Source organism: Equus caballus, chromosome 2, assembly GCF_041296265.1.
Source record: "Equus caballus isolate H_3958 breed thoroughbred chromosome 2, TB-T2T, whole genome shotgun sequence".
Lineage (NCBI taxonomy): Eukaryota > Metazoa > Chordata > Mammalia > Perissodactyla > Equidae > Equus > Equus caballus.
Genome location: NC_091685.1, coordinates 27,514,681 through 27,541,785, shown reverse-complemented (window position 1 = coordinate 27,541,785; position 27,105 = coordinate 27,514,681). Strand labels below are relative to the sequence as shown.

General features: G+C 40.7%; 1 protein-coding gene and 1 non-coding gene across 16 annotated transcripts in view; one reads left to right on the top strand and one right to left on the bottom strand.

The window, feature by feature from the left end:
* Positions 1 to 22,153, top strand: part of PHACTR4 (phosphatase and actin regulator 4) — a 103,975-nt gene extending 81,822 nt beyond the window's left edge. For all 15 annotated transcript variants that reach the window (XM_070260616.1, XM_070260615.1, XM_070260619.1 and 12 more), the window contains 10 exons: positions 482 to 646; positions 1,171 to 1,566; positions 5,421 to 6,021; positions 7,625 to 7,812; positions 8,795 to 8,948; positions 14,021 to 14,076; positions 15,110 to 15,171; positions 16,635 to 16,772; positions 17,376 to 17,452; positions 19,873 to 22,153. In XM_070260616.1, coding sequence (XP_070116717.1) covers positions 482 to 646; positions 1,171 to 1,566; positions 5,421 to 6,021; positions 7,625 to 7,812; positions 8,795 to 8,948; positions 14,021 to 14,076; positions 15,110 to 15,171; positions 16,635 to 16,772; positions 17,376 to 17,452; positions 19,873 to 19,888 — 1,853 coding nt within the window. In that variant the 3' untranslated portion in view covers positions 19,889 to 22,153. The remainder of the gene's footprint in view (positions 1 to 481; positions 647 to 1,170; positions 1,567 to 5,420; positions 6,022 to 7,624; positions 7,813 to 8,794; positions 8,949 to 14,020; positions 14,077 to 15,109; positions 15,172 to 16,634; positions 16,773 to 17,375; positions 17,453 to 19,872) is intronic.
* Positions 22,154 to 26,401: 4,248 nt separating this feature from the next.
* LOC111772649 (small nucleolar RNA SNORD22) lies at positions 26,402 to 26,527 on the bottom strand. Its single transcript, XR_002806652.1, has one exon. It is a non-coding gene; the product is annotated as a small nucleolar RNA SNORD22 (small nucleolar RNA).
* Between the last annotated feature and the right edge of the window lie 578 nt (positions 26,528 to 27,105).

Genomic DNA, 27,105 nt, shown 5'->3' with positions numbered 1-27,105 from the left:
CATGTAGAATAATCGCACGCCTTCACACATGCTATTCTGCCTTCCCAGATAGACTGTCTTTCCTCATCTTGTCATCGGTGTGGTAGGCTCTCACTCATTCTTTAAGACCCAGTTTAGCTACCACTTTCTGTACGGCTTTCCTAACTTCATTCCCACCCCAAGAGAATTGTTTCTTTTTTATTCCTGCCGCATCACTTCATCCATTAGCTCTTAACATTGAGCATTGTAATTATTTATGTATAATAAAGCTCTCTTATTCATGTAACAAGGTACCTGGCAAATAGTAGGCAATCAAATGTTTATTGGAAAAAGGAATTACTTATTTCCATTACTACTATAAAGATCTAAATAATCTAAATATAAGTAATAAGCTAAAACAGGAAGATTGGGAAAGGGATGAAAGAGGTTAGAAATCACCAACTCTTCTCCCTGTCTAACTGCGCCAGTTCCATCAGTTTCTCTTTCCATTGTGATCCTGCAGGTGGTGAGGATCCAGGGAAGTTGAGCCATGCCATGTTAAAGAATGGCCATACCACCCCCATAGGGAGTGCCAGATCTTCTAGTCCAGACGAAGGAGAGGAAGAGCCAGGAAGAATAACAAGTCTTAGGAAACCTATTCCAGAAGAGGACCCAAAGAAGCGACTAGGTAAGAAACTCTGGATTTTTTAGTTTAAGAGCCATGGATCAGACATTCTCATTTACCTCGAGGGTTTGCAAGAGAGTCAGGGGAGAAATAAAATTCAGAGGGAATTCTCTTCTCCTCTAGCACTTTTTCAGCTAGTGGCAACTTTAAGTGGAATCTCTGCCCTCTCATTCTTGCATTCAGAAAATACCTAAATTTGTGATTCTTAAGGACAGAAGATGTTAAATATGTGATACCTGTAGGACTTTTTCAAGGTACCCATTCCCCCTCCTCCACTCAAGGGGTTCTGATGTGCCTCCTCCAGTTGCCTGGCTCTTGTATGAAGAATCACTACCATAGCGAGCCTCTCTTACTGATTGAGGAAGTGTCGTATACCTTAAGTATGTTGAGACTGGGGAACTTTTGCCTGTAAACTAATCTATAAATTAAATAATTGATGAAGTTGACCGTAAATCTGTAGATGTGTTAGCTTTTTCAGTCTATCTGGTTATTCTCTTCCCTTTTCAATCACATCTGTTATTACACAGGCTCAACTGGAAGCCAACCTAATTCTGAAGCAGAGTCCGGTCCTGAAAATGCACCCAAACAGCCTTTACTTCCCCCTAAAAGACCCTTGTCCTCTTCTCACGAAGCAAATGAAGGACAAGCAAAGGATGCCACTTCCTCTGGCAGCACGGCAAGGTCCATCTCCTCCACCTCTACCGCCGCCACCACCACAGCACCTGCTGCCACCACTGCTGCCTCAAACCTAGCAAAAACTGTTCATTCCTCTGTCCCCCCTTCCCCAGCACCCAGGACGCTGCCTGCTGCTCCTGCCAGCACTAACACTACTGCTACCCCGAGCCTCACTCATACGGTCCCTGCCAAGCAGCCCCCTATCCCTCCCCCTAAACCAGCTCACAGAAATAGCAACCCTGTCATTGGTAAGTAAGTCTTTAGGTTTCCATTGGATTTGGTTTGGTTTTGGATGGTTGTGTTATTGGATAACTGGTACAATATTGATTTGGTCTGTGAGCGAGGTCATATCTCATCCCTTTGAATGCCCTCAATATAGAGAAAAGTCTTGAAAATGAGGCATATGGCTAGGAATGGAAACAGGCTGGGATCAGATATCATGAAAGTTAGGTTCAAGTTTGGGGGGATTAATATTTGAAATACAGTATTTCTAAAATACTATTTATAGTTAGGCGATTAGACATGTGAAGACCACAACAGGTTTGACCTGCATGGAGGAAAGCTTTGTGTTTTTTTTAAACCTACTTTAAACTGCCAGTGCCTTCCTTCGGCATAAGCCCAATAGATAAAAAGATGATTGAATAGATGCCAGAGTAACTTGTGATTCAGTGTCTGGCATAATATCTTCATCGGGAACTGCAAAAGATGTTAAATTGTCCTGATAAAATCGTGTTTTATCTCAGGTGAGCTAAGAATGCTACTCTTAATAAAATAAGTGGTGGAAGAGGGAAAGCAGGGAAGATAACCAGTGCATTGTATTGGTTTAGTAAATTTTCATATTTACCTCAAGTCCTATTTAGGTCTATTTTCTTCACATAGATACATACCTTCTTAGAGAATTTTCAAGAAGGGGAGGAGAGAAAGGAAGGTAGTTTTTCAGGAAAAAATGATACTAGGCTTAGTACTGCTTAAAGTTCTTGTTAATGATTGAATGGAGGAATAAAATATGCTTGTTAAATGGCTAATACCACCAAGTCGTGTGGGGCGACTAGAACCTGGAAGAGCAGGCTGAGAATTCATCGTGAGCGTGACAGCTTAGAGTAGCTTGATAAAAACAGGATGAAGGTTCTTATTATCACCCCCTTGGATGGTTAGTGGCCATGTTGACTTCACCTTGAGGAACTTCAGAAGCTTTCATATACTTATTTTCAATGCCACCTTGTGAAGCAGGAAACTGATTTTATCTGTTATATAGTGAGGGCAGTTAGAACGTGAAGAAGTTGTGACTCACTCAGGGTGGTAGTTCGTGAGAGAGAGAATCTGCACATAGGCTTTTCAACTCTCAAGTGCAGACCTCTGTCCTGTACACCTGTGTTCTCACACTGTTGTCTGAAAGTGTTCTCATCACGATCACCTGGAGGGTTGTTAAAATACAGATTGCTGGGTCCTGCCCTTAGAGTTTCCGATTCACTAAGTCTGGGGTTGGGCCTGGGAATTTGCATTTCTAGTAAGTTCCCAGATGATGCTGATGCTGCATATGTGGGGACCACACATTGAGAACCACTGCTCTAAACCAGTTGTACTCCACCCTTTTCAGGGTAAGACAACATAAAAAATGGTAATATGTGTACTACACCCTGGGCTGAACCACAGAGGGCCTAAGGTAAATAGCCCAAAGCAGTAGGCCCTGTGACTGAGGGATCACCATCAGTCCATGAGAGGTCCTTAGCAGAAGGAGAAAAATAGGACCATTCACAGAGTTTTCATTAAAATTAAATAGATTTGATTTAAAGGACTATCTCTTATTCTGAAATTATGAACTTCCTAATTCTTTGGTGTTAAAAGGCTGTTTCTTTCATGAAAGGATTATGTTCATAAATAGTTTACTAAATATCAATCCTTACTTGGAAATATTAAAAATTGACAACCAGAGGGGCTGGCCCGGTGGCGCAGCAGTTAAGTGCACACGTTCTGCTTCAGCGGCCTGGGGTTCGCCAGTTCGGATCCCAGGTGCAGTCATGGCACGGCTTGGCACGCCATGCTGTGGTAGGCATGCCACAAAGATAAAAAAATTGACTACCTGAGGTTGGTTGAGAATTTCTTTATAGTCATATTGGTCCATGAAATCCAGACTCTGAAAATCACTGCTTTAGACATTGCTATGTCTGCTAACAGCCATAACGGTATTGGGACTAAGGACTAATTAGGAATATTAGGACTAAGGAAGGAGCACTATAAATAGCCAAACAGAAGAAGGGAATTTGTAACCCCTTCCGCGAACATTCTGCCATCTTTACCATAGAACTACAGCCAGACGCCATTGTCAGGGTAGACGTCCTAGAGTTCATGTCCTTGACATCTTCAGGGGTATGTTTTCCTTAAATTACCAAATCACTTCAAACATTAAAATACTCAAATTTGGTCATGTCAAGGGTGGGTTTTGTTATAGATGAGATAGCTAACTGCAATTTTTAGAGAGGCAGCAAAAGTCCATTCTACCCCAGAATATCTCTTTCATTGGTCCCAAATTCACATTTTTTAAATCTTTTTTGTATGTGTATGCTGTGTTTTTCTAGAAAGTCTTTTTAAAAATTTACTAATGATGAGTGACATTAAAACATTATCAGACTAACTAACCTTTTACTTTGCTGTCAGTGGAATGGGATTTAGGGCAAATAAATTTCATTTCAGAGAACCTTGAGGTTCGGCTCTCTAGGTAAGAGATATAGAACCATTTGAAAATGGTGGGACCAAAATAAGGGGTTTGGGTAGAGGGTTAGAGGCTGGTGATCAAGAGAACTGGTATTTAATTATTTTGCAAGGTTGGCCCCTGCGTGATGTGATGATCCACTTCTTAAAGGCCATTTGGAGCCCTCCAAAGGGACTTTGCTGAATCAACACCTGAGTCATTGTGGGAATCACATAGGGATATATACTGTCATGGTATAGAATAGGGGCCTTTCATCTAATAAACGTGTATTGAAGACCCACTATGTCCCAGGCACTGTGCCCAACTCTGGCTGCGCTGATCAAGGCAAGAGTTGCCACATCATCAGGGAGCCCACAGTGTAGGTGGGGAGTGGCGAATGGGGGGTTGGGCATAAGGGACAACAAGTGGTGTGAACACTAATAAAAATCAATGACAGTGGGATCCAGAGAGTAGAGCTTAATAATGAGACCTGGGACCTAGCTGAGCCCTTGTCAGTTTGTAGTCTGATCTTAAGAAAGTCACCTAACTTTTGTGGCCTCAGTTTTTCCTTCTGTAAAATAGTAAAGATAGGGGCCAGCCCGGTGGCGTAGTGGTTGAGTTCATGCACTCTGCTTCAGTGGCCAGGGGTTCACTGGTTTGGATCCTGGGTGCAGACCTACGCACTGCTTATCAAGGCATGCTGTGGCAGGTGTCCCATATATAAAAAATAGAGGAAGGTGGGCACGGATGTTAGCTCAGGGCCAATCTTCCTCGGCAAATAGGGGAGGATTGGCAGCAGATCTTATCTCAGGGCTAATCTCCTAAAGAAATAATAAAGATAATCTCTTAAGTAAGGAGAATATGAAGTCAGGGATAGAAATGCACTTTGATTTCTTCAAAGGCCTTTACATTTGCCGTTAAAAGCCAAGATGTCATTATTAATCGTTTCATAATACAGAGTTCAGATATCTAGATATCATATTTGTCAACATATGGTAGCAGTGCCTGATAGTGTTTGTTTTTTTATTGCTAGCTGCATATTTAAATTTTAATGGAGTACTGTTAGACAGAAGAACAAATTTGCATTTTTTCTGTCTTTATTCATATTAACTTTATCTAGACCAAGATCAAGTCATAAAAAGTTGTCATATCTATTATCACAGCAAATAAGAAATTTCTCATCAGAGTATTAAGGTAGTGGTGTTTCTACACCTCTACATTTATTAGGCATTCTAGATATTTAAGTATAAATTTTGTTTCAGGACAAGATATCTAGGAAATGGCAAAGCCGTGAAATGGTATAATTTGCCTGAAAGATTCAGATTGAGCCCAGCTCTAATTCTAGGCCATGGGCCGGTCCCTCAAAGCATTGTAAAACCATGTTAAATTGAGATGTCGGTCTCTCTTTTCCAGCTGAACTGTCCCAAGCAATAAACAGTGGTACATTGTTATCCAAACCATCCCCACCCTTACCACCTAAGAGAGGTATCCCATCAACCTTGGTACCCACCTCGGAGTCTGCTGCTGTTGCTGCCACTACAAAAGCACCAAGTGATCAGAGAGAGAAGAGCACGTGCTCTGTGGGCTCCGAACCACTGCTGATGATCCCACCTCCCTCTCCATCCCCCCCACTGCCTACTCATGTACCTCCAGAACCCCCACGGTCCCCTCCCTTCCCTGCTAAGACTTTTCAAGTTGTGCCAGAAATTGAGTTTCCACCTTCCTTGGACCTACCCCAAGAGGTCCCCCAGCAGGAAGATCAGAAAAAGGAAGTACCTAAGAGGATGTTGGACCACAGCTTTGGGGAGCCTCATGTACCCCCCAGACTGCCCCCAGTCCCACTGCATATTCGAATCCAGCAGGCCCTCACCAGCCCACTTCCCATGAGTCCTCCCTTGGAGGGCTCTCATAGAGCTCACTCCTTGCTCTTCGAGAACAGTGACAGCTTTTCTGAGGACAACAGTACCCTGGGTCGGACGAGGTCACTTCCTGTCACTATTGAAATGCTGAAAGTGTGAGTGCCTTTAAAGCTTGCCTCTTTTTTCCTCATCTTTACTCTTGGTAGCCCTTCTTGGAAAAAACTACTTATATAAAGAAAATGTGAAGAAATTTAAAGTAAGAAGAATACACAACAAATAGGACATGTTCTAGAATTTAGACTTTGTTTACCCTCCCGATTTCTCTAACATTGTTTTCATGGCAGAAATTTCCATGATGATACAAAACTTTAATTTTTTGTACTTGAAACTTAAAACCACTATTTTTTTTATGTAATACAAGGGAAGCAGTGTAAACATGGTGCTTAAGAGCATTGACCTTGGAGTAAGATAGCTCTGGGTTCAAATCCCAGCTCTCCCTCTTATTTACCAGCTTGTAGCAGTGTATGTTACTTATCCTTTTCTGCTCTTTAGTTGTCTGATCTGTAAAAAGGAATAACACCTACCTCATAGGCTTGTGAGAATGAAATTAGACAAATCTGAAAGCACTAGTTCCTGGCACATAACCTTGGTAAGGAGGGACAGAGGGAAGTCTAGAGAAAAAGAAGGGAGCTCTGAAAGAGAGCTCAATATTTCAGTCCCCTAGACTGGAACCGGTCCTCTTGTTCTCTCCCTCCTCTGTCCCCAGACACTGAAACTGTTCACACCAGCGTTGGTACTTATACCTACTTTGTCTGTCTTTTAAAAATTCAGACAAATTGTGACTGAAGATTAACACTTTTTGGCAAGTTGGAGATTTGCCTTGCTGACTAAAACAATTGTTAGAGAGTTGTTGCAGCATCCTACTTGTTGTTTTGCCATAATCTTTGCACTCACTGGTATTGTTGCTTTCACATCCTGAAAGAAGACAGGTTAGGAATTTGTAGTAGACTAAGTCATAGTTTTATGCCTCTGGAGAATAAACAGGGAATGTTAGTTTTCATTTTTGCTTCCTTGGATTAGATTATCATTTTGTCCTACTCCATTGTTAAACCAAAGGAAAATGGCTTTTTCTCCCCAAATCCCCCCAGTATGTAGTTGTATATTCTTAGGTGTGGGTCCTTCTAGTTGTGGCATGTGGGACACCACCTCAAAATGGCCTGATGAACGGTTCCATGTCCACGCCCAGGATCCAAACCTGTGAAACCCTGGGCTGCCAAAGCGGAATGTGCGAACTCAACCACTTGGCCATGGGGCCAGCCCTGCCTTAAATTTTTTTATTTAATATCTTCCGTGAGCCAAGTACAGTGTTAAATGCTGTGTAGTCTTCTTTAATCAGACCAAAGCAAACTTGCATTTCACATGTAGATCATCAGGGCCCTGTGTGCCAGACACTAGTGCATTCTAGAATTTGTCTATTTCATTCTCCCAACAAGCCAATGAGGTAGGTATCATTCCCACTTACAGAAAAGTTAACTAACTCACAAGCTAGTAAATAAGTTTGTAGGGCTGGGTTTTGAACCCAGAGCCCTTTAGACTAATGGCTGCTAAAAAGTTTCTTGGCAAGGTTGTTAAAAGTTAAGGGAAGAAATGATAAATTATTTCATTCATGGAATTTTCCAAGTTATTCAGTACTGTGCCTTGCGAATGATTTATCCTTTAAGTTTCTAGAAGGAAAATATAATTCTGTTAATTTGTTAGTCCAGACGATGAAGAAGAGGAGGAGCAGACCCACCCACCCGCGTTCAGTGAAGACACTGCATCTACCTCAGTGGTCCCGAAGCTACCGCAGTGTCTGCAGGAGGAGGAGGAAGAGAAGGAGAGTGATTCTGATTCAGAAGGTCCTATTCAGTACCGAGATGAAGAGGATGAAGATGAAAGCCATCATAGTAAGAAAGGGAGGGAAAAGCAGAGGAGAAAGTTCCCTTACAGATACAGCTGCTTGCTGGTTTTAGCTAGTGTAAGATGAATGGAAGTAGGCGCCCTCTCCCATCGAGTCCTCTGGCTAACTGATGTTGGAAGCCACTGTGAAGGACTCTTGTCCTTGCTATTCCCGCTGTTAGAACAAGCCAGTGAGAGGGAGCCAAGTTGGTTGAGTCATTCAGGTTTTTATCTGTTTGTTTTGATTTAAAAAATTATTTACTTTGATGGTATTAAAGAATGTGGAGTAGAGGACAGTTGATATTTGGGCGATGTTGAAAAGACAAAAGTGATGCTCTCCTTCAGTCTAATGAATGTCCTGTGTTCGTGGGGCAAAGAAGAAAACCATGTTCATGTACACAAATCTGCAAAGAATGGAATCCTGGTTCCCAGAAGTGGGAAAGCCACTTTAAGGATAGGAATCTTGGGGCCGGCCCAGTGGCATGGCGGTTAAGTTTGTGTGCTCCGCTTCGGTGGCCCAGGGTTCACTGGTTCAGATCCCAGTTGCGGACCTACTTACTGCTTGTCAAGCCTTGCTGTGGCAGGCGTCCCATATATAAAGTAGAGGAAGATGAGCACTGATGATAGCTCAGGGCCTGTCTTCCTCAAAAAAAAAAAGAATAGGAATCTTATGAGGGGTGTTAGTGTGACTGCCTTTACATTGTAAACCAGAGACTGTCTGTACTTAACTTCTCTCTCCTCAAGCAGCTCTTACTAAGGAGAAAAATGTAGAGGACTGGTAGAAGGGAAAAGATGTTTAGCCCATCCGAGTCCATCTGGCTGAAAGGAGTTTTAGATGTGTTCAGCTGTACCACCACCTGTATGTTAGCTGGATCATTGGAGGCCAAGTAGAAAGCTGGGAATTATGATACTGTTTGTTCAGACTCTTGCCTAGCTCCAGGTGAGGTTGAGCCTTAAGCTTCTACGTTTTTTTCTTTCCCTTGGGCAAAGGTGCTCTGGCCAACAAAGTGAAGAGGAAGGACACATTGGCAATGAAGTTGAACCACAGACCCAGTGAACCAGAGTTGAACATGAATTCTTGGCCTCGAAAAAGCAAAGAGGAGTGGAATGAAATACGACACCAGATTGGGAACACACTGATCAGGTAGGCCTTTGCTTAGAATAGATTGATTTGATTTGATTATGCCACTATGTGTGTTAGAGTCTTACTTTGTGGTGGAGCATTCATTTATCTTTTTTTTTCCTAATTTTAGAAATAGCATGATTTTTTTGTTTTTTGGGTTATTTTGAGGAAGATTAGCCCTAGGCTAGCATCTGCCACCAATCCTCTTTTTGCTAAGGAAGAGTGGCCCTGAGCTAATATCCGTGCCCATCTTCTTCTCCTTTACATGTGGGATGCCTGCTACAGCATGGCTTGACAGGTGGTGCATAGGTCCACGCCCAGGATCTGAACCAGCGAACCCCAGGCCACCAAAGCGGAACGCACGAACTTAACCACTATACCACTGGGCCAGCCCCAGAAATAGCATAATTTTTAAAAATACATATTCTACACAGTTGAGTATCTTATAGGAATTTGGAAATTAAGAAACTAGATGGCTCTGAGAGCTTTAAAGCATGAGATAGACATCTCTCACAGCTTTATACCATAAGATGGACATAAATCTGGTTTTTTAAAAGTTTCTGGAGAATCCAGGTGGTTCCCAGGACAAGACTTCTCTGTCATTTATCTGGTTGCTCAACCATGAGGTGCCAACCCAATTAAAGATTAAACCCATATTTTTCATTAGATTTGTTTCACATGTTCCATATAACTGCCTCCTTTCAAAGTGCTAGTATCTTTTTCAAGTCAGCTGGAACCAAAAGCATAGAACTGAATGCAGGCCAGCTTCCTGCACATAATATACATAGAGTCCAGGTATATACACAGATGTTTGCCCAAATCATATCTTTCTCTTGGTGGAGTGAGGAAAAGGAGGTGGAACTCCTGGTATATTCCTGACAAAATAATTAACTAAGGATGTCCTTTAATTAAAATATATTCTCCTCTTCTCTCTCAGACACCTGGCTTTGTTATTGGCAAGTTGGCAATCCTTTTTTTTTTTTGCTGGGAAAGATTCGCCCTGAGCTAACATCTGTTGCCAATCTTGCTCTTTTCTTCCCCAAAGCCCCAGTGGATGGTTGTATATTCTAGTTGTTGGTCCTTCTGGTTCTTCTATGTGAGCCTCCACCACAGCCTGGCAACTGACAGACAAGTGGTGTGGTTCCAAGACCGGGAACTGAACCTGGGCTGCCAAACCACTGAGGATACCAAACTTTAACCTCTAGGCCATCAGGGCTGGCTTGGCAAGATGGCAGTCTTAACACAGAACTGTGGCCTTCTGAGTGTCAGCAAGAGACTATCAAGATTAGGAATTAGTGGGGCCAGCCCCGTGGCTGAGTGGTTAAGTTTGAACACTCTGCTTCGGCAGCTCAGGGTTTCACTGGTTTGGATCTTGGGCACAGACCTAGTACTGCTCATCAAGCCATGCTGAGGCAGCGTCCCACATAGCAGAACTAGAAGGACCTACAACTAGAATATACAGCTATGTACTGGGGGGCTTTGGGGAGAAAAAGGGGGAAAAAATGGGATTAGGAATTAGCTAAGAATGGGGATCTTTGATAATAGGTTTCTTTCTTTTTCTTTTTTCTTTTCTTTTTTTTCTTTTTTCTTTTCTTTTCTTTCTTTTTTTTTTTTTTTGCTGAGGAAGATTCGCCCTGAGCTAACATCTTTGCCAGTCTTCTTCATTTTGTATGTGAGTTGCTGCCACAGCATGTCCACTGACAAGTGGTGTAGTTCCATGCCAGGGAACCAAACCTTGGCTCCTAAAGCAGAGCATGCCAAACTTAACCACTAGGCCACAGGGCCACCCTGGTAATAGGTTTCTTTTTCCTTTACTGCAGAGCTAGTTGCTTATCTTTGAGTGTTGTTCCAAAGGTCCTAGTCTTAGCAAAGCTTTTTGGATGCCAGCAATGAACAATCTGAAATTGAAATCTAAAAATACAAGAGATTAACATTTACAATAGCAATTTACAATACCATAAAAAATTCTGTAAATGTTTATGGATAAATCTGACAAAAGATTGCGTAAGACCTATACAGTGAAAAGTATAAAATGCTGCTGGAGAGGGAAGGGACCCATGGCCGAGTGGTTAAGTTCACACGCTCCACTTCGGCAGCCCAGGGTTTGGCCGGTTCGGATCCTGGGTGCAGACATGGCACCACTCATCAAGCCATGCTGAGGCAGCATCCCACATGCAAGAACTAGAAGGACCCATAACTAAAAATTTACAACTAGGTACCAGGGGCGCTTTGGGGAGAAAAAGGAAAAATAAAATCCTTAAAAAAAAAAATACTGCTGGAGAAAGTAAAGAAGACCTAAATAAATGGAGAGAAATATGGTATTCATGGGTCAGGAGTCTCAGTATTATTAAGATATCAATAGATTCAATGCAATTCCAATCAAAATATGCCCCAGTAGGCTTTTTTTCTTAATTGAAAAACTGATTCTGAAATTCTTATGGAAATACAGAGTACTTAGAATAAACAAAGGAATTTTGAAAAAGAACAGGGTTGGAGGACTAACACAGTCTTACTTTAAGACATATTATAAATCTGAAGTAACCTAAACAGTATGATATTGACATAAAGATGGATAAATCAATCAGTGGAACAGAAGAGAGCCCAGAGGTAGACTTTCCATATATGTACAACTTATTTTTGACATAGGCGTATAGACAGTTTCATGGAGAAAGGATAGTCTCTTCAACAAATGGTGCTGGTGTAAAAATGACTTCAGTCCATGCTTTGCATCATATGCGAAAATTAACTCAAAGTGGATCATAGACTTATATATGAGAGCTAAAACTTCTGGAAGAATATGGTTTGACAAAGATTTCTCAGATACAATTTCAAAAGCGTGATTCTTAAGAGAAAAATATTGATAAATTGCACTTCATCAAAATTTAAAATTTTTGCTCTTTGAAAGACACTGAAGAGAATGCAAAAACAAGCCATAAACTGGGAGAAAATACTTGCAAATCATGTATCTGTTAAAGGGCTTATATCTAGCGTATATGAAAAACTGTCCAAACTAAGTAAGAGAACAGACACCCCAATTTTAAAGGGAAAAAAGCACAAACTTTCAATAGACACACCACCAGAGAAGATACACAGATAGCAAATAAGCATATGGAAAAATGCTCAACATCATTAATCATTATGGAAATGCAAATTAAAACCCAATGACATACCACTAGGATACACAATTTAAAAGACTGGTAACACCAAGGGTTGCTGAGGATGAGGATCAGCTGGACCCTCGTACGCTGGTGGTGGTGATGTGACAATAGTAGAACTACTTTGGAAAACAACTTGTAAGTTTCTTAAAATAAATCAAACATATGATCCAGCTATTCCATTAGCCATTATTTGTAATAGCCAAAGAAAATAGAAGCAACCCAAAGATCCATCCAAAGGCAAATGGATGAACAAATCATGGTATAGTTATGCAATGGAATACTACATAGCAATAAAAAATAATGAACTATTTATAGTGCCACAACTTGGGTGGATCTCAATAATTATGTTGAGTGAAAGAAGCTAGACAAAAAGTACATACTGTATGATTTTTATATAAAATTTTAGAAATTGAAAACTAATTTATGGATACATAAAACAGATCAGTGTTTGCCTAGGGGCAGGGAGGTTGAAATTACAAAAGGAAATGAGGAGATTTTGTGGAGGAGGGTGTAGTGGGTAGAGTTGTGTCCCCCCAAAATAGTCTTAACCTCTGGTACCTATGAATATGACCTGACTGGAAGGAGGGTCTGGGCAGATATAATCAAGTTAAGACGAGGTCATACTGGATTAGGGTAGGCTCTAATCCAATGACTGGTGTCCTGGTAAGAGGAGGGAAATTTGGACACAGACTCACAGACACAGAACACTATGTGACAAGGGAGGCAAAGGTTGGAGTGCTGCATCTACAAGCCAAAGGACACCAAGGATTGCTGGCCACCACCAGAAGGTAGGAGAGACACATGGAATGAATTCTCTCTTAGAGCCTTCACAAATCAGCAGCCTTGCTGACACCTCGATTTTGGACTTCTGGCCCCAGAACTGTGATGGAATAAGTTTGTGTTGCTTTAAGCCCCCCAGTTTGTGATAATTTGTTCTAGCAGCCCTAGGAAGCCAGCACAAGGCAACGCACGTGTTGATTATCGTGATTGTGGGGGTGGGTTCATGGGCGTATATATGTGTCAGAACATCAAATCATGCAGCTTATTTATACCTTACTAAAGCTGTTTTCTTTTTTAATAAACATTTTAAAAGGAATGTCTTGTTCAGAGGAACAAAAAAACTTTGAAATACATAAAGTTGTAAGTTTTGTATAAAATGGGGCTTGGAGTCCTCTTTGCAAACAACTAAAGAGTTGTAGTTCATGTACTTCAAATACTGTCTGAGAAATATAAATTACAGGCAAGAAGTGAATAACTTTCTGATTCCAGAAATGACAAGCTGTCATTGGTGACGAACATCTCAGAACTGTGGATGAGGGGAGAAACTTCATCAGATATTTCAGAGAGAGGACAGAAATTAAAATCATAAAGTTACAGAATATTACTCCAAAAGAGACAACTTTAAATTCCAGTAGTTCCTAAACCACTGGTTTAAAAAACAAAGGAAGGACTTCAGAGTCTTATGGGAAGCACTGTGAAAATACATGTATAAAATCTTACTCCTCATCGTGGCTTCCTGAATCAGAATTTCTGTTAACCTGCCTTGAGGATCTGTGTTTTTAACAGATTTGCTTAAGGAGCAAACCTGTTTTGGACCCACTTGTCCGTTTACAGATGAGTACACTCAGGGTCTAACTGACCTTTTTTGTGGAAATAGGGCTTGTTGACATCAGAGCTACAACTAGAATACAATCGTCCTGTTTGCATGTATGATTCCTTTTTATATTGTTAATATCTTTATTAACACTTTCAATGTGAAAATTGTTTCATAAACAGTGAATCATATAAACAAATGAAATGTCAAAACAGTCTTAAAATTTATTGATGTCTTACTAGTGTAGGGGCTAATATAAACTAAGACCAAAACAAATCTTTATGAACAGGATTGGGAGGTTTAATATAGAAAGTACTCTTATTTTTAAATCTCCTTTTCAGACGATTGAGTCAAAGACCAACACCAGAAGAATTAGAACAACGAAATATACTACAACGTGAGTCCAGCTATGGAAATAAAGTTGTACAGATTTTCTGTGTATATTTCTGACTTTAATATGCATAACAGAGAAGAGAAGCGTTTTCTACAGGAGCCAAGGAGAGAGTGTTCCAGCCAAGGAAGGACTATTCGTATTTTCTCTCCTGAAGGAACAGAGATCCCCCAAGCTTGCTTTCCGAGATATCATGACATTGTTTAGTGTGCTGGACAGTCCACAAGTGTTGTTCTGATGTTCTCTCAGTGTCCCAAGATTACCGTGGGCATTTGAGGGGATTGGACAGTGGGTGGTAGTTGCTGCCCAACTTTCCTCTGTCTTCAGGGAAGTAGGACGGTGGCTGTGCAGTTGGAGGGGACCTGCCTGTTCTAGTGGAATCTGAGGGCTTGGGCCCAAAGCAAGTCCCAAGTGCAGCTTACTTCCCCTCTTTTTCGTCTTTTAAGACTTTTATACCTCTAAAGTCACAAAATAGGACTGTGTATTTAATTTGCTTTCTGTGTACATAATTAACTCCCTGAAATAGCACTCTAATCTAGTACAGATTTGATTTGATTTTTTCCAGATTACAGGGGAAAAATTGGCCTTAAAAACCTCCACACTGTAGAGGATTAGGCTTTGTAAGGTTACTTGCGAGCATGCGCAGTTTGACCAATCCGTCTGTTCTCTCATCACTATTTGAGTATATACAACTTTGTCACTTAGTGAATTTTAAAGTGTGGGAACCTTTTCAGGCACATCACAGGAAACCTAGTGTGATCTCCCTTCTTAGTGGTTACTCCTGAGCATTCAGAATGTAACCATTTAAAAATGTGAAGAGCACTCTTAGCTCACGGGCAGCACAAATGCAGGCGGCGGCCAGATTTGGTACCGTAGTTTGCTGACCCTTACTCTACGTATTTGACTACAGCAGTTGAGAAGAAAATTGTCTTGATTAGCCATCCCCAAAGTTAGTATTTTATTCTGACTTGTGGCCTGTAAGAAATGTCTAGGTATAATAACTGTAAAGTTTGATACTTTTTCTGACTTTCTACTGTAGCTAAAAATGAAGCTGATCGTCAAGCAGAAAAACGAGAGATTAAACGTCGGCTCACCAGGAAGGTACGCTGTGCAAGTGTTTGGTTTCAGTCCATCTACTGGCTACATGTCTTATATTTGAATAACCTGTTTGGAAAGAAATGAATTTGACTTGAATTGCCATAGCTTGCTATGAAAATATAATACATAATACAAATATAGAAAACAACACTGCATTATGAAAAGCATTCTTTTTTCATTTATCCTATTTAAAGAAAGCCTGGCACAAGAAGATTCTCAGTAAATGTTTGACTGGATAAATTTTGACCTTTTATTTGGTAGACCAGGGATTTTGCCGTAGACTCCAAAATCTGTTGAAGTATAGAGACAGTAACAGGAGAAGTGTGTGGCGTTCAATTTTGCAAAGCAAACTGGTTGTTTTCTAATCAGAGAAAGAACTGAACTGACCCTCAGTAATACCTGAAGAATACGAAAAACCAACTTGGATTTTCTCCTTGGTCCCAGATCAGTTAGGGTAGACTCTTTTCTGTACCAGACCTTTGTTAGCTTTTAAACTCTGGGATTAATCCTTTTTCCTTTCCTTCTGACCATAGTGGTTTGTGCTGTAATTGCCTCTGAGTTCTCTAGACATTTCTTAAAACTTATAAGAATCCCCAGGAGAGTGAAGCATCTAGACATCTTCTTCGTGATTTCTCCCACTCTTCCTCTTCCCTAGGAACAGAGGGATTATCTTTGATGGATTGAGGGTAGCTAGAGGCCATGGCTGGACTTAGTGCCTTCAGGTTCAGCAGGTGACCTGATTGTGCAACCTTAAGTCATCATTTGTTACAGAATCCGCCGTCTTGGGCATTGATTCATATTGAAATTCACCCTTAGTATTACCCACTAATAGATACTGCTTTCATATTAAATGCATTCACTTTCTAATGTATTATATATGAATTTATAGCCCTAACCCTTTGGCTACTCAAAATGTGGTCCACAGACCAACAGCATTGGCATCACCTGGGAACTTGTAAGAGATGCAGAATCTCAGGCCCCACCCCAGACCTGCTTAATCAGAATCTGCATTTTAACCAGATCCTCGAATGATTTGCATGCATGTTAAAATTTGAGACACTCTGGTCATACTGGTTATACTGGTCTGTAGCAGTGGTTCTCAATCTTAGCTATGCATTAAGGCACTTAAAAAAAAACCTCCTTTTTCTTTTTGTATCTATATGAGATGACGAATGTTAACTAAACTTTATTGTGGTATTCATTTCACAGTATATGTAAGTCAAATCATTATGCTGTACATCTTAAACTTACACAGTACTGTATGTCAGTTATATCACAATAAAACTGGGGGGAAAATCCTGACCCCCAGAATCTCAGGAGTTGGACTCAGGGATTAGTGGTGTTTAAGGGTCCCCAGGTGATTCCACTGTGCAGCAAAAGTTGAAGCCCTGGGTTAGAAGCAGTTTGAACACGTGATTGATGCCTAATCCCTGGCCTTGTGAACTAAGAGACTCCATTTCTTTCAGCTCAGTCAAAGGCCAACTGTGGCTGAACTGCTTGCCAGGAAGATTCTGAGGTTTAACGAATATGTGGAGGTAACAGATGCTCAAGATTACGACCGACGAGCCGACAAGCCTTGGACCAAACTGACCCCTGCTGACAAGGTTTCTCTCTGTTGTCTGTCTGTCTTTATTTGAAGGATGCAAGACACTAACTAGAAGGGGAAACCATAACAAAATTTCTGCTTTTGATATAATGTTAAATTTCTAATCAAGATACAAAATGCCAAGACATACAAACGAAAACTTTATACTAATGACTCTCCCACCAAAACTGAAAAAAAATGGAAATCCATACTACATCACAGAGTACAAAAATCTGGAAGGAAATAAAACATATTTTTAACAGTAATTATGTTTGGGTGGTATATATTAGTAATTACCCATGTTTCACTTTTATAAGAGGAAAAGCATTTTTACATGCTGTGGAAACTATAAGCCACAACATCTCTTTTAAGGTCTTCAAGTGTTTTGATTTAACTGGAGACCTTGGGTTTATTGTAAGATGAATGGTGTCAGGGAAGGTGCTGTGCATCAGGCTCAGAGCTTCGCCCAGTATGTTGACCCAGCTTCTTTCTTCCCTCTGGGTTGCCCACTGTGGGTTGCAGTGACTCACAAAGTTAAGCACAATAGAGAATAGATGGCAGATCTCATTGCTATACTATAGCAGACAGACGATGCTGAAACATTTTTATTTCTGTTCCATAGGCTGCCATAAGAAAAGAGTTAAATGAATTTAAAAGTTCAGAGATGGAGGTTCATGAAGAGAGCAAACATTTTACACGGTAAGACCTAAATACTGTGAGCTAAGTAGAGCTCCACGAAAAAACAAACATATCAGAGTTGTTCCGATAGGAAGGACTCTAATGACATTGTTAAAAGGAAGACACTCAATGTTGATTGCAAGAAGACTACATTAAGAGAAAGGGGTGAGAGCTAAGAGGCAATAGTAAATGCCTATACTGAGTGGCATTATTTGTATATTATCTTATTTAATCCTCGCAATAAACCTGCAAGGTGTGTTAAGATCCCTGTTTTATTCGTGAAGAAACAGGCTCAAAAGGGTTGAGTAAGTTGTTTGACTTCCTGGTAAGTTGCCGAACCAGGATTTGGAGAAAGGAATGAATGACTAAAAAGCCACTGGGTGCCCTCTTCCCTATACCGCACTGTCCCAGGTTATGTGTGAGGAAGTTGTTGCTGAGTTGGACAAGATCTTGCCCTCTCTGGTTTCAGTTCTTGCTAGCACAGTTGATCTTACCAATTTAGTGTATAAACTTCATTTTAATTAGTTGTCTTCATGAAACAAGCCAAGAAGTATTTTGATTTGGAATTACTCTTGTGATTAAGGACCCACCCAGTACCTAAAGAATCAGCCAGCTACAAATAGAATCAATGAAAGTATCTAGGGACTCTCAGAACATTTATAAAAAGAGGCTAAATGAGAGAAGATGTAATGCCAGTTACAGGAAAATAAAATATTGTTAAACTTTTTTCCACAATACAGACAAATGGTTATTTTAATTACAGAATTTTGTTGTTCTGAATTCTGACAAAAGTAGAGAAGGCAAATTCTTTGAACAGCAAAAACCATTCAGGGTGCTGTAATATGAACTCAAATAACAAATCATACTTACCAGCAAGGAGATTGTAGTCTAATCTGGAAAAAGACCTGTGTGCTACTAAATGTAGTACAATCAGTATGATGAATGCCTCAGTCATTCTGAGTCCCGATTCTGTCAGGTTTCATATCCCAGCTCCACCATCTCCTAGCTATGTCAGTGTCAGCTTTTTTAATTGTTATTAGTAATAGTAATAAAGTAGTATAGTGAGCAACAATAAAGGAAACAGTCATAGAGAAGGTGACATTTAGGCTGGATCTTAAAGTATGTAAAAGAATTTATTTGGACGAGGAGGAGAAGGAACATTGTAAGCAGAAAGACTAGCTTTAGCAAGGCAAAGGGAGGTAGGAAAGTGCATATTGTTTCTGGATAACAGAAAATGTAGCTTGGGGCTGGCCCAGTGGTGTAATGGTTAAGTTTGCGTCCTCCACTTCAGCAGCCTGGGGTTCACAGGTTCAGATTCAGGGCACAGACCTACACATGGCTCATCAAGCTGTGCTGTGGCAGTGTCCCACATACAAAAAAAAAAAATAGAGGAAAATTGGCAACAGATGTTAGCTCGGCGACAATCTTCCTTACCAAAAAAAACGGAAGAAAATTTAACTGGAGCAGAGGACATATGGGGGCATTGTGAAGATGAGACCAGCAAGATGGGTTATGGTCACACTTTGAAGAGCTTTGACTGTCATACCAGGATATTGGAACCACTGGAGTTCTGTGTATTTCAGAATGAGCTCTGGTGGAGCTATCTGGGGAAGGTGATGTGGAAGGATGAACAGACTAGCAGTAGCAAGGAAACCTGTCGGGAAGTAACTGAAGTAGCCATAGTGAGCCTACTGGTAGCTCAAATCAGGGAAGTGATGGTGAGAATACAAGAGATTTGAAAGACATTTCAAGCATAGAATCAACAAGATTTGTCAGTCTTCCTAGTAGTCAGAATGACTCTTAGATTTCTAACTTGTGGTTTTTGAGGTCTGTGAAGTCAAGAAGGAGTTCAGGTGAACAGTTTAGGCCGTTTATTCAGTAAATATTTATTGAGCACATACCACATGATAGATACAGTGTGAGGTGCTTGGGATGTAGCAGGGAGCAAGGGTAAATCCCTGTCCTCAAGGAGCTTTTATTCTAAAAGAGGAAGGCACACAATAAACAAACTGGAGAATAAATTATATATGTTGAGTTTGACGAGCCGGTGAGAAGTTGAGGTGGAGATGCCTAGGAGACAGTTGGGTATTCAGCCTAGAGTCCAGGGAGAAAGCAAGGTCTAAAGATACAAATTCATGGGAAAATATAGTGGTTCTTAAGAGGAAATTGTTTAGTATTTAAAGGGTGGACAGCAGAAGATGAACCAGGAAAGCATACTGAAGAAAAGCAATTGAAGAAGAAGGAAAACAAAGGCAAAGATGGTGTTACCGAAGCTAAGAAAAGAGAGTTTCAGGAAGGAAGAGGGTGAGGGCATCCGAAGCTACGGGAGGGCCAGACAGAGTGGAGGAGGCTGATTTAAATTAGAACGTAACACTTAATTACTACTAATATAATAGCAGCAATCTATAGTATCTGCTCATGTTTTTTTAATCATGCTTTAGCTACCATCGTCCATGATGTTGACGTTTGAGAGAGGAGCTAAATAACCCCCCGAAACAGGGCTGCTTTGCTGCTTCGGTCTCCAGAGTGACATGGAGGGAACTTCAGCACTTCCGGCACAGCCAGAATTGAGTCCTCTGGGCTTTAGTTCTGGGATGAACAGCACGTCTATGAATGTAGCATTTCACTGGAACGGATTCTCATGTGCTGCCCTGGGCAAAGCGAAACACTTCGTCAGTGCTTTTGAACCTTTTAATATTGCAGCATACTTGAGGGCATCTTCCCTCACCAGCCACCAACGTTCTGGGCCACGTGCAGGTTCTGAGTTTGATTGGCTTCACCGCCCCCTTGTCCCAAGATGACTGCCTGTGCCATGGCACAGTTTGCACCGTTAGCCTTACCCTCTCTGTCCTGGTTGTGAGACCCACTTGTGTAGGTGCTAAATTCCAGCTATCCCATCCAATTGATGGTGGAGAAAACCTTCTGGAGGCCCCCAGCCTTCTGGCAAAGGGCCCCCACCTCCAGGGGGAAGCCTTCGCACCACGCTGGCATGTCAGTTGAAAGCGTTGCACCACACCTCTCATAACAGCAATAGAGCCCTCTTCAGGCAGTCCGGCCTGAGAGAACCTCGGGATCTGACATGTTCTCCCTTTTTGGCACAAGACATCCTGATTTTTATTTGAAAAATAAAAAAGGATCCTGAAGAAGTGATGGGAACTTAGATTTTTCTTGTCTGTTCAACAGTCAGCGGCAACCAGATTCCAAGTTGGGAAAATGAAAAAGCATGTGTTTTTTCTCTATACAAAACCAAAACCAAAAAAGGCCTTTATGTTAATGCCACCTTGGCAGAAAACTAACTCATGGCTTAGATTTTATAGGCTGTTGTACTTTTGTGGTACCAAATGATACTCTAGATCATTCGGACCAATAAATGTGTTCTCCATAAAGCAGAGTTGTAGCAACTCTGTGGGAGCAGAGTGTGTGCTGTCACCACCCACACCTCCAGCCAGAATCACAGTAAGGTCCTAGGACTGTGGGGTGCTAGATAGGAAAAGGCGTTTGGAGAAGCACTTGACCCACTGCTCCCCTCTCCTCCTGAGTGCTGTTTGCCCTCTCCTGCTGCACTTTCCCTCTTAAGTCCAAACACTTGGCCTCCTGCTGACCCTCTCTGGCAGCTTCCACCTCACTCAGCCCTCCTCTTCCAAGCTGTAGCCAGAGTAATTGGTGCCTGGGTATCGGCTCAGCCCCATCCCTTTTTGTATTTGTAATATATATTAATATGATTTCCTAAAACAGAAGATTCAGTTGCTTTCTTTTTTATTGAAAACTATCCAGCCTCACTATTTCCCTCTAATTCCTATCCACACTAAGTGGAAGAAAAATAATAGTTTCTATTTAACTGATGAATGTGGCTTTTTCCCTTTATTTTAATGTTCAGAAAATTATGGCTATTTCATAGATTTGTCTGATTTCTTCCACAGTCACTGTTGTTCTATATGCAATCTTTCGGTAGATTTTTCTCTTCCTCTCCTTTCATGTCCATGTAAGATTTACTGAAGAATCAGAATATCAGGTCAAAGCAAAAAAGCTAAAGTGACCTTAAAAGGCAGTGTCTTCTCTGTATGGGGAATAGGGAGGTATTTGGATTTCTCAGTGACTGTCAGATGCTTTACAGTTGGGAAGATAGACTGAGTCCACGTCTCCTTAGAGCTCATTAACATTTGGTACAACTAAGGGAAAATAAGTGACAGTTCTACCAAATTTCAGAGGTCTATATATAAGGTGGCCCCACATTGCCTGCTAACTTGACTTCTTCTGACCGTTCTGTCTTGTTGGTTTGGAGACTGCTCGGCTTATGTCAGTATTCACTGTGGCTTGAGATGACATTTCCATCCCTTCCTAGACTGCCTTTCTTTGCCATCATGTGCCAAGCTTGAAACAGGATTTGATTTCCTGAGTGACCTGTCTGCTTTCGATGTGCCACCAAGGAATCTAGTTCATCTTTCATCTCATTCGTGTTCTTTTGAAACAGGATACTTTGGGGGTCAAGTCTTTTCAGGTGTTTATATATATATATATATATATATATATAAATGATTTTGTGTTCCCTTCCCATGTAAGTAACAATTCACAATCATAATGTAAAGAAATAAAAGCCCAGTGTATTGTACTTCACCCTGATGTACAGAATCTCCTTGTAAAATAAATAATTGCATTGTATATCAGTCTTCCTATCAATATTAATTATTAAAGTATTTTAGAATTTAAAAAAAAAACAAACTATACTATCCTGGTGTGAAGTGTTTATTTTTTTATGTTCCACCTTATTCCAAAAGATTCAAGCCAGCTTAAAAATGATACCTAAAATATTGCTAGACACCCTAAATAAGAAACAGATGGGGTTGGGGGGGAGATAATAGTAAGAACTTTAAATGTAGCCAGAGATGAGGGTCAGTCACATTTGTGTCTGTCTGTACACACATGGAAAAAGAATAGGCTGCAGAGAGGAAAGCAACTGTGATCTCCATACTATGCATCGGGTTCGGCACTAGCCCCTTTCTGCTATTCACCTACCCCTATTCTGGGAGGTAAATGGAAATATACTCATTTTACCAGTGAAGAACCTGAGAGGTGAAGTTGCTTCCCCAAGATCAAAGCAAATTATGTAGTCACTCTTTGCATGTATTCGGGGACAAGCAGTTGCATCCCAATCAGTTGTGTCTACAAGGATTTTGTGTGAATGGACCACATATAATTGGGCCTCAGTCTGATGTCGCAATAGAGCAGTTCATACCTCATGTACTTCCCTCTGGTGAGCAGCCCAGTTTCAATCCAGGTGGCCTCACCAATGACTCACTTTCTACTTGTCGCTTCAGAGACTCGCCTTGATTAGCATACCACCCTTTACCAAAGATTAAAAGAAACCATGAGTCAGAATTGTTCATGTCATTGGGTTCCACCTGCTCCCAGATTTTCCTTCTGCTAGTCTTCCAAAGAGGCCTCAAATTGTCATTGCCCTTTTGAGATTGAGCATTGTCTCCAGGAGGATGTTTTGAGGGTGCACATTGCCAAGTGTTTGCTGAAACAATGAATTTAGAGTGCTTGTGGGTTTAGATTACTGTACCCCAGGAGAGGAAAGACTAGTTGGAGAGTGAGAAGTTTGGAAAACCATTATCAGAAAGGGCAAGTCCAGTGGATACTGAATGGGAGGGGATGGGATGGGAAGTATACTTAAAAATACGAGAATCTGTAACAAGGAAAAGCCAAGCCCTAAAACCAAAACATAGCCTAAACCACTGTTTCAGTTCCAGCGTTAGGAAGCATGAGAGGAAAAGCAGGAACCACCAGCAACCTGGACCACTTGCTCCCTCTGTCTCTTCTGTGGATACCATTAATTTCTTCCCCCAAGAATGTCTGCCTCCTTCACAAAGCATAAAAGTCATCTGACGGGAAAAACACCCTCAATTTCCCTCCTTCTGGTACTGAGGAGGCACTATTCAGTCACTCATTTATTTGTTTAATGTTTATCTCCTTCCTACTCTCCTCCAAAAAGAAATCTTCCCTTGACCCTATTTTCTCCTATACCTATTGCCCTATCTCCTGTCTGTCCTGCACTCCCTTCACATAATCTAATACTTAAACAACTTAAATTCCTGTACAGTCCAAGCAGTTGAGCTAAATGAGTGACAGGTAGAGGAAAAGGAAGCGATGGAAATGTAAACTGAACAGGCTTCTTGACGTGGGTTTACGACCTCTGGTCTGTACACAGTTTTCCATTTCTAAAGCCAAGTTCACTCAAGTCACTAAAATCTGAACTAAATCCACAATAAGATGGTGTGCCCTGAGGTTACTAGTGCCTTCTCAGTTAACTGCTACATCCAAAGCCTGTCGTCACCTCTTACCGTATTTGACTGCTCTGCAGCATTTGATGCTTTGGGCCATGTCCTCAAAACTTCCTTGGCTTTTCAGACACCACTGTCTCCTGGTTCTCTGATCATGCTTTCTTTGTCTGCTGGCTTCTTCCCTGATCACCATTTAAATTTTGGGTTTTCATGTCCTCTCATCACTCTCTCTGTTCTCCCAAGGTGACTTCAGCCACCACTCTTATCTGACAACTTCTAAATCTTTATCTACAACTCACATTTCTTGCTGGAGTCCAATCCTAAATCCAGTTGCCCTTTGGACACATACACATCCAAATGTTCCCGAGGTAATTTATATGAACTTCCAGTGTGGCCCTTACTCTCTACTCCCACAGCCTACTTTCTCAGTTATCAGAGTTAGAGACCACGTATGTTCAGGCTCCCAAGCCTGAAATTTTGGTGTTATCTGCAAGCTCCTCTCTTAATTTGTAGGTCCAGTGGAGTATAAATTCCGTGCATTCTCTACCTCAGAAATGTCTCTCGATTCCTTTATCTCCTCTCACTTTGTCTACCATCCCAGTTCAAAGTCAACATAATTTAATGGCATTTTATAAGCCCTGGTCTCTCCAGTCTATCCTCCAATATTGCCACTAGAATTACCTTTCTAAAATGCAAACATAATCACAGCAATCCTTTATTTAAAAACTTATTGGCGCCTAGTTACCTGCAAGATAAAATTTAAACTCGGCCTGTACTACAAGATAGTTTGTAATTCAGCTCCTTCCTACTTTCCAGTCTCATAAGTCCAGGCAGTTCTCCCTTTAATATTCCTCATTAAATTGACTTCCTACCCTTCCTGGGAGACTATAGGACTGCTAGTTCCTCAGTCTGGAATGCTATCCTCATCCCCACCCCACTCCTTTCCTATTCCTTCAAGTTTTAGCTCAAATTTTAACTCCCCAGGAAAACCTTCTGAGCCTTTAGCAGATTGTTTAATTGCTCTGTCCTCTGTGTTCTCAAAATACTTTATCCATGCCATACAGCACTCATCATGCAGTAGTATAATTTGCTGACGTGTCTATTTCCCCCCACTGTGAGCTCTCAAGGACAGAAAAAGTCTTTCATCTCAGAATCCCCAGTATCTAGCACAATGCCTAGCAAGTAAGTCATATCCCCTAAGTAAATGTTGAATGAGTGATTGAAAGGTACCTGAATATTGGTAATATCGCCAGAGAAGCAGCAGAATTACTTGTCTTCCGCTAAACTACTGGTTCGCAAACATTTTGGTTTTGTGACCTTTTTACAATTTTTAAAATTACTCAGAATCCCAAAGGACTTTTGTATCTGTGGGTGATATCTGGTGATATTTATTGTACTAAAAACAGAAATTTAAAAACTATTTATAATACATTGCAAATAACCAATTAGTACACGTTAACATTAATAACACAGCTTTATGAAGAATAACTATTTTCCAAAAATAATTAGACGAGTGGTATTTTTTACATTTTTTTGTAAATCTCTTTAATGTCTGGTTTAATACAGAAGACAGTTCAATTCTCATATCTGCTTCTGCATTTAGTCTTACTATATGCTGTTTTGGTTTAAGTAAATGAAGCAAGTCCAGTGTCACACAGGTATAAAGTTGGTAAAGATGTGAGCCATTCTTTGAAGTAAAATGATGTTCCATGAAAAAATTTGCTTGTTTCAGCTCCAACTATGGCCGTAAGTACTTTTTCTGGAGACAACCACTGTACTTTTGTATGCAGCAAAAGTGTTTTATGTGTACTTCACACTTTGTCACACAGAATGTTAAAAAGATGAATACTCAAAAGTTTGGAATTAATAAAATTAATGATTTGGGGGGCTGGCCCTGTGGCATAGTGGTTAAGTTCAGGGCACCCCACTTCGGCACTTAGGGTTCACAGGTTTGGATCCTGGACACAGACCTACACCCCTCATCAGCCATGCTGAGGCAGGGACCCACATACAAAATAGAGGAAGGCTGGCACAGATGTTAGCTTGGGCAGAAAAAAAGAAAAAAGGTAATGATTTTTGCTTCTTCATCAAGGACATTCTTAGGTGAAACTGACTTTTTTTGAACTGTAAATTTGTGATGATGAAGAACACAATGATTGCCAGTACAGTTTGGTGACAGGGCCTTGAAATATACTAAGGCACCAGCAGTTTTACCCACAATTTCATTTTACAAGATCATTACAGAGTCAACACAGTGAAAAAGGCAAAGTCTAAGTCTAATACATATTATTATGAAAAAGTTTTGACCTCATGGACCCCCAAAAGAGCCTCAGGGATCCCGGGATATGCCAACTACACTTTGACAACCATTGCTCTGGGCCTGTTTCACATCTTAGAATCTGGATAATAATTCCAACGTCTTAGGATTGCCCTGATAGTAAATAATTTTATTATTTTTTTTTTGTTAAAAAACTTTTTATTTAGAAACGCTGAAATGTTTTATATACCAATTTGAATAGCTAGGTTCTACAAGAAACAACTTGAAAATTCCCTTTCCAATGTCCTCCAAGAGCTGGATTCCATTTTATGCGCTTTGATCTTTCTTTCTTCAGTCCTGAAAAAAGTTATACAAATGATTTTTAAAACAAGTGATTTATTCTTCCCTTTCCTATGTTTAGAAATCCTTATGATCCCTCAGACAGTTCCTTCTGGAACAAGCTTTCCTCTTTTCCCCCAGCCAGCCCCAGTGGGTTTAGCTTTACAGGCTCTGGAACTAGGACAGGAGGTAAGACGTGTGAATGTTTCTTCACTGGGAAGTAAATAATTTTATGTAAAGCGCCCAGCACAAAATCTTATAAAACACCATAAATGTTTCTACTCATTATAGCCCAGCTGTGATGGCTGTATGTCAATTTACCATTTATTCACCTAACACCATATTCGAAATTCTATCACATTTGCAACACTTCACATGTAATATGTATCTTCAGGATTCTTTACTTGCCCACTTCATTATATTAGGTGTGTGTTAAAATATATTTAACATAAAATTTACCATTTTAACTATTTTTAATTATACAGTTCACTAGCCTTAAGTATATTCACATAGTGTGCACAGGAGGTTTTTAATTCTCGCCAGTTCGTATAGGAGCACTTCTGTCTTATTTACCTATGCATTTATCAAATGTTTATTTCACGTGACACAGCAAATTCAATCCCTTTTGAGACTCTGCATTTCTCGCATACTTATTACTCCAAAGTTTTTGTTGGCGAGCTTACTTAAGGGCATATCTTCCAGATTGGGCGAACTAACCGTAGACAAGCAAACTTGCTACGCCGTACACACCCATCCACCTACCTACTTAACAAAACTCAGTTTCCGTAATTTACATT